Source organism: Theropithecus gelada, chromosome 19 (genome assembly GCF_003255815.1).
Source record: "Theropithecus gelada isolate Dixy chromosome 19, Tgel_1.0, whole genome shotgun sequence".
Lineage (NCBI taxonomy): Eukaryota > Metazoa > Chordata > Mammalia > Primates > Cercopithecidae > Theropithecus > Theropithecus gelada.
In genome coordinates this window covers 26,060,952-26,078,715 of record NC_037687.1, presented here as the reverse complement: position 1 = coordinate 26,078,715, position 17,764 = coordinate 26,060,952, and the positions used below count along the sequence as shown (strand labels likewise).

General features: G+C 52.8%; 1 protein-coding gene across 1 annotated transcript in view; it reads right to left on the bottom strand.

Moving 5' to 3' along the window:
* Positions 1–5,530: 5,530 nt before the first annotated feature.
* Positions 5,531–17,764, bottom strand: part of NUCB1 (nucleobindin 1) — a 25,665-nt gene continuing 13,431 nt past the window's right edge. Inside the window, exons 5-12 of the mRNA XM_025365871.1 lie at positions 17,063–17,263; positions 16,699–16,789; positions 11,140–11,198; positions 10,770–10,862; positions 10,594–10,686; positions 7,749–7,919; positions 7,137–7,248; positions 5,531–6,481 (exon numbers count right to left, since the gene is read on the bottom strand). Of these exons, the coding sequence (XP_025221656.1) occupies positions 6,375–6,481; positions 7,137–7,248; positions 7,749–7,919; positions 10,594–10,686; positions 10,770–10,862; positions 11,140–11,198; positions 16,699–16,789; positions 17,063–17,263 (927 nt within the window). The 3' untranslated portion in view covers positions 5,531–6,374. The remainder of the gene's footprint in view (positions 6,482–7,136; positions 7,249–7,748; positions 7,920–10,593; positions 10,687–10,769; positions 10,863–11,139; positions 11,199–16,698; positions 16,790–17,062; positions 17,264–17,764) is intronic.

Below are 17,764 nucleotides of genomic sequence, written 5' to 3'. Positions count from 1 at the left end.
AAAAAAAAAAAAAAAAAAAAAACTTGCGAAATTAAAGATCACACAGAAAGTGTCAACCAAGCATGCGGTAGGGAGACCCCGTGCCAAGAAGCGAGCATAACATTTATTCATTAACTCATGTTCACCAGAGTTTTCTGAGTGTAAATTCAATGCCAAAAAATAACATCACATGCCGGCTAGGAACCAGGACTTTGGATCTAGCCCGCCTGGGTTCAAATCCCAGTTCTGCCTTTTACTGGCTGTGGGCGCTTAAGCAAGTGCCTCAGCCTCCCCTATTTGCCTCATCTGCAAAATGAGGGTGATGACTGTAATGTCCTTGCACGTTGTTGTGATGACGGAATGAATTGTTATTTATGGCAGATCTCCTGCTTGTGAGGGGCCCTCCACGTACTAAGTGCTGTAGAAGTGCTTGCTACTATGTATTAGCTTTTATCAGGTTCCTGTTTGCTGCTGAGACAAATGCCCATCATCCATAATAATAGTAGTAATGGCAATAGTATAAGAATTCTGGGCTGGATGCCAGATGCCGTGGCTCACGCCCATAATCACTGCACTTTGGGAGGCTGAGGCGGGTGGATCACTTGAGGCCACGAATTCGAGGCCAGCCTGGCCAACATAGTGAAACCCTGTCTGTACAAAAAATACAAAATTTAGTTGGGTGTGGTGGCACACACCTGTTGTCCCAGCTCCTCGGGGGGCACCGAGGCATGAGAATTGCTTGAATCTGGGAGGCAGATGTTGCAGTGAGCCAGCATCGCACCACTACACCCCGGCCTGGGCAACAGAGGAAGACCCGGTCTCAAAAAAAAAAAAGTATTACTTTCTTATTGCTGCACTCCAGCACCTCAGAGGAGGCAAAAAGGTAAACACTGAGAAGAAAATGTGCCGGGCACATGCCTGTAATCCCAGCACTCTGGGAGACCGTGGAGGGCGGATCACTTGAGCCCAAGAGTTTGAGACCAACCTGTAAAAAATTAACCACGTGTGGTGGTGTGCATCTGTATTCCCAGCTACTAGGGAGGCTGAAACAGGAGGATCACTTGAGCTGGGAAGGCTGAGGCTGCAGTAAGCTATGATGGCACCTCTGCACTCCAGCCTGGGCAACAGAGTGAGACTCTGTCTCAAAAAAGAAAAAAGCCGGGCGTAGTGACTGACGCCTGTAATCCCTGCATTTTGGGAGGCCGAGGCGGGTGGATCACCTGAGGTCAAGAGTTTGAGACCAGCCTGGCCAACATGGTGAAAGTTCATCTCTACTAAAAATACAAAAATTAGCCGGGCGTGGTGGCGGGCGCCTATAGTCCCAGCTACTCAGGAGACTGAGGCAGGAGAATGGAGTGAACCCGGGAGGTGGAGCTTGCAGCGAGCCGAGATTGCGACACTGCACTCCAGCCTGGGTGACAGAGTGAGACTCCGTCAAAAAATAAATAAATAAATAAATAAAGATGGCATTTTATTTATCTATTTATTTATTTTTTGCAGGTTTTATTTATTTGAGACAAAGTCTTGCTCTATTGCTCCAGCCTGGGAGACAGAGTCACATTCCGTCTCAAAAAAGAAAAGAAAAAAAATTTCTTTTTTGTAGAGATGGTGTCTCACCATGTTGCCTAGGCTGGCCTCCAACTCTTGGGCTGAAGTGATCCTCCCACCTCAGCCTCCCAAAGCACTAGGCATGAGCCACCGAGCCTGGCCCAACTATCCATTATGCATAATTGTAAAGCAAGTCTGGCCAGACGCATTTCTACTGGAGCTGATAAAGAGGCCAATGGCAAACATTTTTTAGGATTTCCCAGAATCTTGAGCCAACGGGAGGGGTTGACCTGGCAACTTTCCCAGACTGGGTAGGGTGTTTCTTGTCAGAGAGCGAGAATTTCTCGGGCAGCTGCAGTGGTCTCCCTTGATCCTCTTGGAGTTGGGGCCGAAACAATCCACTTACCCCATACACTAGAACATGGTTCCTTTTTTTTTGAGACGGAGTCTTGCTCTGTCACCCAGGCTGGAGTGCAGTGACACAATTTCAGCTCACTCACTGCAACCTCTGCCTCCTGGGTTCAAGCAATTCTCCTGCCTCAGCCTCTCAAGTAGCTGGGATTACAGGAGCCCATCACCACGCCCAGCTAATTTGTATTTTTAGTAGAAATGAGGTTTTGCCATGTTGGCCGGGCTGGTTCCAAACTCCTGACCTCAAGTGATCCACCTGCTGCGGCCTCCCAAATTGCTAGGTTATAGGCGTGAGCCTGAGTGACTTAGTTTAATGTTATTTATTTATTTATTTTTTTAAGACGGAGTTTTGCTTTTGTTGTCCAGGCTGGAGTGCAATGGTGCAATCTTGGCTTACCACAACCTCCGCCTCCTGGGTTCAAGCGATTCTCCTGCCTCAACCTTCTGAGCAACTGGGATTACGGGCATGCACCACCACGCCCGGGTAATTTTGTATTTTCAGTAGAGACAGGGTTTCTCCATGTTGGTCAGGCTGGTCTCAAACTCCCGACCTTGGGTGATTCACCCGCCTCAGCCTCCCAAAGTGCTGAGATTACAGGCATGAGCCACCATGCCTAGCCTTGTGACTTTATTTTAAAATGCTACTCTGCCATGTGACTTTTTTCTTTTATTAAGAGACGGGGTTTGTAATCTCAGCTACTTGGGAGGCTGAGGCAGGAGAATTGCTTGAACCCGGGAGGCGGAGGTTGCAGTGAGCCGAGACCGTGCCATTGCACTCCAGTCTGGGGGACAGAGCGAGACTCCGTATCAAAAAAAAAAAAAAAACAGAGAGAGACATGGTTGACCTGGCACAGTGGCTCATGCCTGTAATCCCAGCACTTTGGGAGGCTGAGGTGGGCAGATTACCTGAAGACAGGAGTTTGAAACTGGCCTGGCCAATGTGGCGAAACCTGTCTCTACTAAAAATACAAAAATTAGCCGGGCGTGGTGGTGGGCGCCTGTAATCCCAGTTACTCAGCAGGCTGAGGCAGGAGAATCACTTGAACCCAGGAGGCGGAGGTTGCAGAGAGCCAAGATCGAGCCACTGCACTCCAGCCTGAGCGATAAGAGTGAGACTGTGTCTCAAAAAGAAAAAAACAAAAAAAAAGAGACAGGGTTTCACTATGTTGTTCAGGCTGGTTTCAAACTCTTGGGCTCAAACAGTCTTCCCTCCTCAGCCTCCCAAAATGCTGGCATTACAGGCATGAGCCCCTGTACCCAGCCCGCCGTATGACTTCTGACTAACCCAAACCTGGGAATGCCTCCAAAATGTCTAGCAGATGTGTTACTCTTTATGTAGAAACACGTATTTACCAGCCTTTCCTCCGGAACAAGCCTTGATGTTGTCACATCCATCACAAGATGTATCGTCCAGAGCCACCTACGCTTTCCTTCCAGAGCACAGATATACTTTCCTCGAGATAGAAGCCCTGAGTACGGGGGTTGCAGGGCGTGATCTGTCATCTTGCTGCTGCCCAAGACGATACTTCTTTTTTTTTCCCCCAGATGGAGTCTTGCTTTCCAGCCCAGGCTGGAGTGCAGGGGCATGATCTCAGTTCACTGCAGCCTCTGCCTCCTGGGTTCAAGTGATTCTCCTGCCTCAGCCTCTTGAGTAGCTGGGATTACAGGCACCCGCCACCACACCCGGCTAATTTTTGTATTTTTAGTAGAGACAAGAGTTTCACCATGTCAGTCAGGCTGGTCTCGAACTCCTGACCTCAAGTGATCCACCTGCCTCGGCCTCCCAAAGTGTTCGGATTCCAGGCGTGAGCCACGGCACCCGGCCAAGACCACACTCTGTAAGTTTCCCCCTAATAAACCACCCTGTATTGACAAACTAGATGTGTGGGCCTCATTCTTTGGTTTCTTGGCTCCTTTGGCATTTGGGGATCGCTTTGCCTATATGAACTTTTCACAGAACACCATTTAGGACCATTTTCCAGATTCAGTCACTGAGGCTCAGCTCTCCTCATTTTCTGAGAGAAGCAAAGAGAGGCTGTAGCTGTTTGCTACGGTCATTGTTGAGGTGCAGCTGGGAGGGCATGACATACATATAGCTTCCCAGGACATTCCAGGGAATGTGTATTTTCGTTTTGTTTTGTTCTGAGACAGAGTACCGCTTGGTCACCCACGCTGATGTGCAGTGTTGCAATCATGGCTTTCCAGGCCCAGGCAATCCCTTCACCTCAGTCTCCCAAGTAGCTGGGACTTACAGGCATGTGCCACCACATACAGCTAATATTTTTTCTTTTTAGAGACGGGGTCTTGCTCTGTCACCCCGGCTGGCGTGCAGAAGTGTGATCTCGGCTCACTGCAACTTCTGCCTCCTGGGTTCGTGATTCTTGGGCCTCAGCCTTCCTGAGTAGCTGGGATTACAGGTGTGCCCCACCATGCCCACCTAATTTTGGTATTTTTTGTAGAGACGGGGTTTCATCATGTTGCCCAGGCTGGGCCTGAATTCCTGCTCTCAAGTGATCCGCCCACATCGGCCTCCCAAAGTGCTGGGATCATAGTTGTGACTGTGCCTGGCCCTATTTATTTATTTATTTACACAGAGACAGGGTCTCCCTATATTGCCCAGGTTGGCTTCAAACTCCTGGGCTCAAAAGATCCTTCCTCCTTGGCCTCCTGAAGCGTTGGGATTATAGGCATGAGCCACTGCACCTGGGTTATTAGTTTTTTCTCGAGAAAGGGTCTCGCCCTGTCTCCCAGGCTGGAGTGCAGTGTCGTGGTCATGGCTCACTGCAGCCCTGACCTTCCATGCCCAAGCAATTCTTCTGCCCTTAGCCTTCTGAGTAGCCGGGACCACAGGTGTATGCCACAACACCCAGCTAATTTTTGCCTTTTTTTTTTTTTTGTAGAGATGGGGTCTTGCTATGTTGCCCAGGCTGGTCTCGAGCTCTGAGCTTGAGTCATCCTCCTGTCATCCTCTCCTGAAACCCCCCACCCCGCCACCCCCGGCCTCCAAAGTGCTGGCCTTATAGGCATGAACCACTGTGCCTGGCCAGAATTTCATTTAAACAAATGCTCCTGGCTGGGTGTGGTGGCTCACGCCTGTAATCCCAGCACTTTGGGAGGCCCAGGCAGGCGGATCACGAGGTCAGGAGATCAAGACCATCCTGGCTAACACAGTGAAACCCCATTTCTACTAAAAAAAAAAAAAATACAACAAATTAGCCGGGCGTGTGGCGGGTGCCTGTAGTCCCAGCTACTTGGGAGGCTGAGGCAGGAGAATCGCTGGAACCCAAAAGGCAGAGGTTACAGTGAGCTGAGATTGCACCACTGCACTCCACTCCAGCCTGGGTGACAGAGTGAGACTCCATCTTAAAAAAAAAAAAAAAGCTTAATCCCAGGTTTGGGTTTTCTGTCCTTGTGGCTGAAGGGACCCTATGTGAAGGCTGCAGACTCATCAGGGGCCGACGGAAAGATACCAGGATTGAGCCTCTCAGAAGCGACGCTTGAATCCAGTCTTCAAAGATGAGGCCTCCAGCAGGTGATGTGGCAAGAGCGTTCTGGAGGGACCGGTACAGATACACAGGCACGGAGCCATGCGTTTGTTCCAGAAAGTATATTTAGATGGAACCGGAGCACGGAGCAGGACACGCAGCAGGCCGCGGAGCAGTGTCAGATGAGGCCAGAAATGTGGGTGGGACAGGCCTTCAGGGGCTCCAGATGAGACTGAGGGGCTGGGACCAGGTCCTGGAGTGGGGTCAGCTCTGGGACCCTTCTGGGGCTGTGTGGGGAAGGGGCTGGGGGCCAAGAGGTCCAGGAGGAGGCTGGCAATGAGCTGTCTGGAAGCCAGGGGTTCAGGGAGGCCCGGGCTCCTGGTATCAGGGTTCACCAGCTACACTGAGGATCCCCGGCCCCTGGCACCCAGCTGTGGAGGGGACACTCTCTTTGAGGAATCACTGGTTCCACAAAAGGTAGGGGAAGGTCTCGAGGGACCACCCCATGCCCTCATTAATCAACCAGAAACTTGGCCCGGAGCAGCAGGGGGATTCCAGTAGCTGTGGGCATACAGGATGCTGGCGCGGCCACAACCCAGGCAGCTGAGGCCCCGCCACCTAGGAACGCAGGCTCACAGCAGACCCTCTTGGGATAGACGAGAAGGGAAGGGGCCTTCCCTAAGTTAAGCCTATCATTGAGCACCTCACTGGACACGAGAGAAGGCAGGCCCCTCGGAGGAGGACAGAAGGGAAGGGCCACAGACTCGGAGGCTGTGAGAGTGGAGACAGGCGGACCTGGAGGGGCAGCAGTGCATGAAATGCCAGCCCGTGCTCCCGCCCCAGGAGCACAACATGACACCGGCCCCTAGGGAAGCTGACTGTGCCACTTCACCCAGCGCCCATCAGCCTCCTTGGAGCATCAGGAATCCAGAGGGCTGGGGTCCCGGAGGATCACAGATGCTGGGGCACCTCAACCTCAGGGAGCTGCTCAACAAGTTTCTTTTCTGAAGCATCCACCTCCTTCTGGTCACCGGCTGGAGCTGGGACGGGTGCATCGTCTGGAAATGGAGGGAGGGAATGGTGGCACAGGACATCCCAACCCCTCCTCCCCCAGGCCCCCGGAGGCCCAGCCCCTCTTCCCTCACACCCAGGGGTCCCAACCCCCAGTCCCTCCTCCCTCACAACCAGGGGTCCCAGCCCCCAGTCCCTCCTCCCTCACAACCAGGGGTCCCAGCCCCCAGTCCCTCCTCACTCAGACCCAGGAGTCCCAGCTCCAACCCCCAGGCCCTCCTCACTCACACTCAGGAGTCCAGGCCCAGCTCCTCCTCCCTCAGACCCAGGGGTCCCAACCCCCAGTCCCTCCTCCCTCAGACCCAGGAGTCCCAACCCCCAGCCCCTCCTCCCTCAGACCCAGGGGTCCCAACCCCCAGCCCCTCCTCCCTCAGACCCAGGAGTCCAGGCCCAGCCCCTCCTCCCTCACAACCAGGGGTCCAGGCCCCCATCCCCTCCTCCCTCAGACCTAGGAGTCTGGGCCCCCAGTCCCTCCTCCCTCCGACCTGGGAGTCCAGGCCCCAGTCCCTCCTCCCTCAAACCCAGAAGACTGGGCCCCCAGCCTCTCTTCCCTCGGATCTGGGAGTCCAGGCCCCAGCCCCTCCAACCTCAGACCCAGGGGTCCAGCCCTGCAGCCCCTCCTCCCCAGATAAGGGCCAGCACCTGTGTCTGGGTGGAACTTGAGCTGCCCCTCGGGGTGGGCGGCCGGGGCTTTGTGGCCCTGCTGCTGCTGCTGCTGCTGCTGCTGCTTTCGCTGCTCCATGTGCAGCACGGCCTGCGGGAGGTGAGGGGTCACACACACAAGAGGGTGTGACGCTGGCACTGCAAGTACTCAGGCCTCAGTCCCCAAACTCAGACTTCACAGCAACATGCTAAGTGGTCACTGGCCAATCCCTTCTCCGTGGGCCTCAGTTTTTCTTTCATTGACAGTCAGGCTTAATGATAGTCAAGGATCCAGTTCTCCCTCCAGCCACGGCTTGGGTCCTGCTTTGGGACAGGGAAGCTCTCACCCATCCCTGGCTGAGTCTGCTCTTCTCCCCCTCCTGGGCATTTCCCTCCTCACTTACAGGCTAACTGCCCTTATCTAACATGGCAGCCACAGAGCTGTCAGAGACAGGAAAACGTCTGCCCTTACTCAAGATGGCGGTGAATACTTGAGGCTCCCCCAGTGATTAACATGGTGGCCACAGGCCTTCCCAGCTTCTGGACACCCATGGGGACACGGACAAGGGTGGCCAGAGATTCAGTGGATGGAAGCAGCTTCCCCCCCGTCACCTGCTGCAGCTCTCTCTTCTGGGCCTCCAGGCGGCCCTGGGACCGCCCTAGAGCCTCTGTCTCCTGGCTGAGGCGCTGGGCCTTGGCATTCAGCTCTGCCTCCCGGGCAGCCAGCTCCTCTTCGAAGCGCCTCAGCTCTTCCTCGGTGTAGGCAGGGTGCATCTCCACTGTCTGCAGGTGGGCAAAAGGGTCATCAGGGGCACAGGTCCAACCTCGGCCCACCCACGTTGGAGAGGGTTATGCCAATGGGGGAGGTTTAGAAGAGGCTGGGAGGCCAGGGCCATGTGGGTGGTCAAAGAGGCCCAAGTGGGAGGTGGGAGTGGGATAAAGACTGAGAGACAAGGCCGGGCACCGTGGCTCACGCCTGTAATCCCAGCACTTTGGGAGGCCGAGGTGGGTGGATCATCTGAGGTCGGGAGTTTGAGACCAGCCTGACCAATATGTAGAAAGCCCGTCTCTACCAAAAATACAAAATTAGCCGGGTGTGGTGGTGCACGCCTGTAATCCCAGCTACTCAGGAGGCTGAGGCAGGAGAATTGCTTGAACCTGGGAGGTGGAGTTTACAGTGAGCTGAGATCGCACCATTGCACTCCAGCCTGGGCAACAAGAGCAAATTTCTGTATTCAAAAATAAATAAATAAATAAATAAATAAATAAATAAAATAGAGACCTAGATTAGCTGGGCATAGTGGCATGTGCCTGTAGTTCCAGTTACTCAAGAGGCTAAGGAAGGAGGATCACCTGCACCCAGGAATTCAAGGCCACAGTGAACTATGATTATGCCACTGCACTCCAGCCTGGGTGACAGGAGACCCTGTCTCAAAAAATATAAATAAATAAAAAAATAAAAGAATGAGCTAGATTAGCTGGGCATGCTGGCATGCGCCTGTTGTCCCAGCTAATAAGAAGGCTCAGGCAGGAGGATCAGGACAGGAGTTTGAAGGACAGGAGTCTGAAGCTGCAGTGGGCCATGATACCACCCCTGCACTCCAGCCTGGGTAATCCCAGCACTTTGGGAGGCTGAGGAGGGTGGATAGCTTGAGTCCAGGAGTTTGAGAGCAGCCTGGCCAACATGGCAAAACCCCGTCTCTACCAAAAAATACAAAAATCAGCCAGGTGTGGTGTGGTTGTGCACACCTGTAATCCCAGCACCTAGGGAGGCCAGGTCAGGTGGATCGCTTGAGTCCAGCAGTTCTTTTTTTTTTTGAGACGGAGTCTCGCTCTGTCGCCCAGGCTGGAGTGCAATGGCCGGATCTCAGCTCACTGCAAGCTCCGCCTCCCGGGTTTACGCCATTCTCCCGCCTCAGCCTCCCGAGTAGCTGGGACTACAGGCGCCCGCCACCTTGCCCGGCTAGTTTTTTGTATTTTTTAGTAGAGATGGGGTTTCACCGTGTTAGCCAGGATGGTCTCGATCTCCTGACCTCGTGATCCGCCCGTCTCGGCCTCCCAAAGTGCTGGGATTACAGGCTTGAGCCACCGCGCCCGGCGAGTCCAGCAGTTCTAGAGCAGCCTGGCCAATATGGCAAAACCCCGTTTCTACAAAAAATAATAAAACTTAGCCAGGCGTGGTGGCTCACGCCTGTAATTCCAGCTACTCAAGAGGCTGAGGTAGGAGGATCGCTTGAATCCAAGAGGCGGAGGTTGCAGTGAGCCAAGATCGCACCACTGGGCTCCAGCCTATGTGACAGAGCAAGAGCCTTTCTTTTTGTATTTTTTTTTTTTTTTTGAGACGGAGTCTGGCTCTGTCGCCCAGGCTGGAGTGCTGTGGCCGGATCTCAGCTCACTGCAAGCTCCGCCTCCCGGGTTTATGCCATTCTCCTGCCTCAGCCTCCCGAGTAGCTGGGACTACAGGAGCCCGCCACCTCGCCCGGCTAGTTTTTTGTATTTTTTAGTAGAGACGGGGTTTCACCGTGTTAGCCAGGATGGTCTCGATCTCCCGACCTCGTGATCCGCCCGTCTCGGCCTCCCAAAGTGCTGGGATTACAAGCTTGAGCCACCGCGCCCGGCCAAGAGCCTTTCTTAAAAACAAAACAAAACAAAACAAACAAACAAAAATCACGCCTCTAATCCTAGCACTTTGGGAAGCCAACGTGGGTGGATCACCTGAGGTCAGGAGTTTGAGACCAGCCTGGCCAACATGGTGAAACCCTGTCTCTATTAAAAATACAAAAATCAGCCAGGCGCGGTGGCTCAAGCCTGTAATCCCAGCACTTTGGGAGGCCGAGACGGGCGGATCATGAGGTCAGGAGATCAAGACCATCCTGGCGAACACGGTGAAACCCCGTCTCTACTAAAAAATACAAAAAACTAGCCGGGCGAGATGGCGGGCGCCTGTAGTCCCAGCTACTCGGGAGGCTGAGGCAGGAGAATGGCGTGAACCCGGGAGGTGGAGCTTGCAGTGAGCTGAGATCCGGCCACTGCACTCCAGCCTGGGCGGCAGAGCGAGACTCCGTCTCAAAAAAAAAAAAAAAAAAAAAAATCAGCCAGGTGTGGTAGCACGCACCTGTAACCCCAGCTACTCAGGAGGCTGAGGCGGGAGAACTGCTTGAACTTGGGAGATGGAGGTTGCAGTGAGCCGAGATCACATCACTGCACTCCAGCCTGGGCAACGGAGTGAGACTCCATCTCAAAATAAATAAACAAAATTAAACAAATAAATAAATAAACAAAAATTAGAAAGAGTCCTAGAGACAGGGGAGAACAGAGCCCCAGAGATAGGGATGCAGTGACCCAGGAGAATGGCCGGAGACCCAGAGGAAAAGAGAAGGGGCCTGAGACTCTGAAAGAAAGGTCATGGCTGGAAGAGAGAGAGGTTCAGGACCCCGAGTATCCCCCATGTTCTCACCTCCCAGCCCTCCCCGGTGTCCCCAAACTCCTTCCTCTGAGTGGATGTGAGGAACTCCTCCAGGGTCACGAGGCGGTCCTGGTTGGTGTCCACCTGGGGAGCCAGATAAGGGTGAGTGACAGAGCTGGGGCCCCGTCTTCTCCCCCGCCTGGCCCCCCGCCCGGCTCCCCCCTCACATTCTTCATCACGTGCTCCCGCATGCGCAGCCGCTCCTCCTCCATCTCCCGCATGTCGTCCTCCTCATTCTTTGGGTCGTACACCTTCTCCAGCTGCAGGAGCAAGGGAGAGGCAGACGGCATTGAGAGGTCCCGAGCGAGCTCATTCCCAGGCTACCCCTTCCTCGTTAGACACACAACCCGACAACTTCAACTCCCAGCAGTCCTTTGGGCACTACACCACTCCTGGCAGCTGTTTTTGCCCCAGGGGTGATGGGAGTTGTAGTTTTCACTGAACTCCCATCCAGGAGGATTTAAGGGGACTGCAAGGAGGAAATAAGTGGCTGATCTGGGAGTCCCTCCAGGTGCCCGAGGCTTCCAAGATGCTCACCTCCTTGGTGAAGAGGGCCTCCAGCTCCTGCTCGTCCAGGACACCATCACTGTTGATATCTGAAGGGAAGGATATAGCAAGGTATCTCAGGTGACCGAGGACGGGGTGCGTCAGGTCCCTGGTGAAGAAACTTGGGGCGGATGTGGGGTCTGTTATCAGAGGACAGGTAACTACAGATCTCGCGCGGTGGAACGGTGGCCCCCAGGCTTTAGCACCCCACTAGGCCCGTTGCTAGGGCCACTGCCTAGCAACCAGGGGGCTGAGAATGGAATAGATGAAAAAGAGGGTTTGAGGAAACATGCTTGGGTCACTGTCATGCAGGATTCTCTGGCCCTGGCATCCAGTGCTCTGGACACAGAGTCAGCTCCAGGGTTATCAGGGACCTCTGCTTCCCAGAGAACCAGGCCAGTGCCGACTCCAGTCGTCAGGGAGAGCCTCTCCTACCAATGTAGACCCCACAGCTGCAGGGCTTCAGGCTCGGTCAGCCACACTCACTGTCACCACCGGCCCTCCTCCTTCCTGGGCTCCCTCAGACAAGCACAATCTTGCTCCTGCGGAGGAGGCCAGGAACCCTCATCTTGCAAATCCCGTGGTTCATTTTCTGCCTGCATCTGACTTGACTTTCTGCCCTTGACTTCCAGAACATGATTCTGTCCTCTCTGGCTGCCCCTCCATCTCCTTTGACGGCTCCATCCTCTTCCTGACCTCCCTGTGCTAGTGCGGCCTAGGGCTCAGGCCTGGGGGTCTCCTCTGCCTCAACTCTGGATCTGTGCTGTCCAATACAGTAGCCGCTAGCCACATGGGCTGTTTAAATTTAAATTGATTAGGATTAAAGAAAATGTAGGGGCCGAACTTAGGGACTCATGCCTGTAATCCCAGTACTTTGGAAGGCTAAGGCAAGAGGATTACTTGAGCACACAAGTTCGAGACCAGCTTAGAAAAGATGGCTAGACCCCGTCTCTACAAAAAAAAAAAAAAAAAAAGAAAGAAAAAAAAGGAAAAAAGTGGGCCGGGCACGGTGGTTCACGCCTGTAATCCCAGCACTTTGGGAGGCCGAGGCAGGGGGATCACCTGAAGTCAGGAGTTCAAGACCAGCCTGGCCAACATGGTAAAACCCTGTCTCTACAAAAATACAAAAATTAGTCAGGCATAATGCCAACTGCCTGTAGTCCCAGCTACTCAGGAGGCTGAGGCAGGAGAATAGCTTGAACCTGGGAGGCGGAGGTTGCGGTGAGCTGAGAGCGCGCCATTGCACTCCAGCCTGGACTCTGTCTCAAAAAAAAAAAAAAAAAAAAAATTAAAAATTGGCTGGGCATGGTGGTGTGCACCTATGATCCCAGCTACTCTAGAGGTTGAGGTGGGAGAATCACTTGAGCCCAAGAGGTCTGGGCTGCAGTGAGTCATGATCACACCATTGCACTCCAGCCTGGGTGACAAAGGTGAAACCCCATCTCTAAAAATAAAAAAAAAAAAAAGAAAAAGAAAAAAGGTATAGGGAGTTCCTCTGAACCTATTCTGGTCTGTAGGGACTGCCAGATTAAAAAGATTAAATAAGGTTTTTTTTTAAAATTTTGAGACAGGGTCTCACCCTGTTACCCAGGCTGGAGTGCACTGGTGTGTTCATAGCTCACTGAAGCCTTGAACTCCTCAGCTCAGGTGATCCTCCCATCTCAGCCTCCCAAGTAGCTGGGACTACAGACGCACGCCACCACACCCAGCTAATTTTTGTATTTGTTTTTGCAGAGATGGGGTTTTGCCATGTTGCCCAGGCTGGTCTTGAACTCCTGGGCTCAAGGGATCCACCTGCCTTGGCTTCCCAAAGTGCTGGGATTACAGGGGTGAGCCACCGCACACGGCCTATTGTTAATTAATTAATTAATTAATTTTTTTTTTTTTTTTTAATTTTTTTTTTTTGAGACGGAGTCTCGCTCTGTCGCCCAGGCTGGAGTGCAGTGGCCAGATCTCAGCTCACTGCAAGCTCCACCTCCTGGGTTTACGCCATTCTCCTGCCTCAGCCTCCCGAGTAGCTGGGACTACAGGCGCCCGCCACCTCGCCCGGCTAAGTTTTTGTATTTTTTAGTAGAGACGGGGTTTCACCGTGTCAGCCAGGATGGTCTCGATCTCCTGACCTCGTGATCCGCCCGTCTCAGCCTCCCAAAGTGCTGGGATTACAGGCTTGAGCCACCGCGCCCGGCCTATTTATTTATTTTTGAGACGGAGTCTCACTCTGTCGCCAGGCTAGAGGTCAGTGGCGTGATCTCAGCTCACTGCAACCTCCACTGTTCAAGTGATTCTCCTGCCTCAGCCTCCAGAGTAGCTGGGACTACAGGCGCGCATCACCACGCCCAGCTAATTTTTGTATTTTTAGTAGAGACGGGGTTTCACCATGTTGGCCAGGATGATCTCGATCTCTTGAGCTCGTGATCCGCCTGCCTCGGCCTCCCAAAGTGCTGGGATTACAGGCGTGAGCCACTACGCCCGGCCTATTTTTAATTTTTTTTGAGACAGGGTCTCACTCTGTTGCCCAGGCTGGAGTGCACTGGTGTGTTCATAGCCCACTACAGCTTGGAATTCCTGGGCTCAAGTGATCCTCCCACCTCTGCCTCCCAAGTAGCTGGGACTACAGATGCACGCCACCACACCCAGCTAATTTTTGTATTTTATTTTAGAGATGGGTTTGTGCCATGTTGCCCAGGCTGGTCTTGAACTTCTGGGCTCAGGGGATCCACCCACCTCGGCCTCCCAAAGTGCTGGGATTACAGGTGTGAGCCACCGTGTCCAGCCCAAATGTCCTCTCTAGAGCTGTGCTGGGACTCCAACTCCAGTACAGCAGCCACTAGCCACATGGGGCAATTGAAATATAAATTAATATCCAGGAGAATGAAAACTTCAGTTCCTCAACATTATGCGAAGTGAAATAAGCCAAATACACACACACACACACACACACACACACGACAAATACTAAAAGATTCTACTCATATGAAGTACCTAAAAGAGTCAAAATCATAGAGACAGAAAATAGAATGGTGGTTGCTAGAGAGCGGGGGAGAAGGGGAAGGCGAGTGGTTTAATGGATAGTTTCCGTTGTGCGAGATGATGCGCTCTCAGAATTGGTTGCATGACAGTGTAAATATACTTAATACTATTGAACTGTACAATTAAACATGTTTAAAACTGGGCGCAGTGGCACACGTCTGCAGTCTCAGCTACTCAGGCGACTGAGGCAGGAGGATTGTTTGAGGCCTGGAGTTTGAGTCCAGCATGGGCAACATAGCAAGATCCTGTCTCCAAAAAAAAAAAAAAAAAAAAAAAGGGCAGGGTGGTGCCCAGTGGGATGGCTCATGCCTGTAACCCCAGCACTTCGGGAGGCCAAGATAGGTGGATTGTTTGAGCATAGGAGTTTGAGACCAGCCTGGGCAATATGGTAAAACCTTGCCTTTACTAAAAATTAAAAAAATTAGCCAGGCATAGTGGTGTGTGCCTGTGGTCCCAGCTACCCGGGAGGCTGAGGGGGGAGGATCACTTGAACCTGGGTGGTCGAGGCTTCGAGGTAGCACATATCACTACCTGAGACCCCACTACAGAATCTTCTTCGATTCTTTTTTACTTTTTATTGTTTTTTGAGACAGAGTCTCGCTCTGTTGCCCAGGCTGGAGTGCAGTGGCGGGATCTCAGCTCACTGCAACCCCCGACTTCTGCCTCCCGGGCTCCAGCGATTCTCCTGCCTCAACCTTCTGAGTAGCTGGGACTATAGGCGAGCACTACCATGCCTGGTTAATTTTTTTTTTTTTTTTGTATTTTTAGTAGAGACTGGGTTTTGCCATGTTGGCCAGGCTAGTCTCCAACTCCTGGCCTCAAGGGGCCTGCCTGCCTCGGCCTCCCAAAGTGTTGGGATTACAGGAGTGAGCCAACACACCCGGCTTAGAACCTTCATTGATTCTGAGATGCACTTTTGTGTTCTTCTATTTTATCACCCCTGAAATAGGGATGCATCTTTATTTATTTAATTTTTAACTTTTATTTTTTTGTTTTTTTGAGATGGAGTCTTGCCCCGTCACCCAGACTGCAGTGCGATGGCACAATCTTGGCTCACTGCAACCTCCACCTCCTGGGTTCAAGTGATTTCCCCACCTCGGCCTCCTGAGTAGCTGGGATTACAGGCACCTACGATCATGCCCACCTAATTTTGGTATTTTTGTAGAGATGGGGTTTCACCATGTTGGCCAGGCTGGTCTTGAACTCCTGACCTCAGGTGATCCTCCCACCTCAACCTCCCAAAGTGCTGGGATTATAGGCGTAAGCCACCATGCCTGGTCTACTTTTTTTTTTTTTTTCTTAAATAGAGACAGGGTCTCACTTTGTTGTCCAGGCTGGTCTTGAATTCCTGGGCTCAAGCCATCTTCCACCTCGGTCTATCAAAGTGCTGGGATTACAGACATGAGCCACTGCACCCAGCCCAGGACGCATCTTGTTTTCAATAGTACGTTAATTTAATTGGCAGCTTACGTAAAATGCTAGCACCTCTCATACTGTTCAGTCTCTTGGAGTTACTAAAGTGTGGTATGATCTGTGTGCCTGATCACTGGCTCTGAGGGGGAGGTACTTTGTTTTGTTGACAGTTGTATCCACAGGGTCTTGACAAGGCTTGGTCCTTAGTGGGACCTTAGGAAAGGTTTGCTGAATGAATGAGTTAGGCCTTGCTAAGCTCTTCTGACGAGCGGCAGATTCTGGGACAGCGTGCCGGGCATATCTGAGGGGGCTTGGCAACCCCAGGCCACACTTCCAGACAGGAAGAGACAGACTTGCAGGGAGTGTGCCTTTGACCCACCATACAGAAAGGTCTTTCCAGGCCAGGCACAATGACTCACGCCTGTAATCCTAGCACTTTGGGAGGCGGAGGGGGGGCAGATCACATGAGGTTGGAAGTTCGAGACCAGCCTGGCCAACATGCTGAAACGGCGTCTCTACTAAAAGTACAAAAATTAGCCGGGCATGGTGGTACATGCCTGTAATCCCAGCTACTCAGGAGGCTGAGGCAGGAGAATCACTTGAACGTGGGAGGCGGAGGGCAGGGGGTTGCAGTGAGCGGAGAGCACACCACTGCACTCCAGCCTGGGCAATAGAGCAAGACTCCGTCTCAAAAAAAAAAAAAGGAAAAAGAAAAAGAGAAAGGGCTTTCCAGGCCTCTGGAGGCCTGGTTCTTAGGGAACAACACACTCCTAGTGACAGGGCTCCCAGAGTGGACCAGGGTTTCTTCTGGGCTGCTGTGGGAGGAGGGCCCAGGCCTAGCCAACCTGGCTTGCTTACAGTGGACACCAGCTGTCCTTAGAACCCGGAGGTCTAGTGTTTGCTAGAGCAGAGGCCCAACCCTTCGACGCAGATCCTAGCCTTATAGCCAGGAGAAGCAGGGCTGTCTGGTCAACCAGGGGACATAGGCTTGGCTCTTAGGCCTGACTAAGCCCTCCTGGGACAGACACACCCCTCTTAGCATTCAGGTCCCAGGAGGGTCAGAGTCTCAGGGTTCATCCCAGCTCTGGAACTCCCTCCCCACCTTACCATGCAGTATGAAGAAGGTCTTGGGGTTAAACCTGTTGGGGTCCAGTCCATCCAGCTCCTCCCACACCTCCTTCAACTGGGCTTGGCTGCCCTGTGGAAGGGAGAGCCAGGAGCTCATGAGCAAGAAGTCTGCATGCCATGGGATAAAACCAAATATCCCTTTACCCCCATCCAACAAACATCATCTCCCTCAAGCAAGAAAACTAAGAAAACTACAACTCCCAGCAGCCCCTTGGGCAGCCAGGTACAGTAACAGGAAGTTTTTGCCTCAAGGGCCCCTGGAAATTGTAGTTCTTTAACTGCTTTCTTGTTGGGTTTGAACTGGGTATGGTAGGGAGTGGATGGGCACAAATGGGGTGCTCACAGGCACATTGACTTTGGGATGCTCGCGGTGCCGGCGCTGTTGCTCTTCCAGCTTCCTCTCTGCCTCCTTTCTCTGCTCCTCTCCCAGTGACTCCAGATAACGCCGCCTCTCATGTTCCTTAAGCATCTCGTAGCGCTTGAATTCTTCATGATGGGCTGCGTCGTACTGGGCAAGGTCCCGGGTGGCCTGGGGAAAGGCACAGGATCATTCCCTTCTGCCCCCTCTGCCCAGCCCCCAATTCCAGCCTGTAAATGGCAGGCCCTTGGCCCTGAACCTGGCCAAGGGCAGCACCAGCCTCTACCTGTCTTACGTCTTGTGTCCTGATGTCCCTTTTTTTTTTTTTTTTTTTTGAGAGCGAGTCTTGCTCTGTTGCCCAGGCTGGAGTGCAGTGGCATGATCTCTGCTCACTGCCTCACTTCAACCTCCGCCTCCCAGGTTCAAGTGATTCTCCCGCCTCGGCCTTTCAAGCAGCTGGGATTATAGGCATGTGTTACCAGGCCCGGCTGATTTTTGTTTTGTTTTGTTTTGTTTTTTTTTTTGAGACGGAGACTCGCTCTGTCACCCAGGCTGGAGTGCAGTGGCCGGATCTCAGCTCACTGCAAGCTCCGCCTCCCGGGTTCACGCCATTCTCCTGCCTCAGCCTCCGGAGTAGCTGGGACTACAGGCGCCCGCCACCTCGCCCGGCTAGTTTTTTGTATTTTT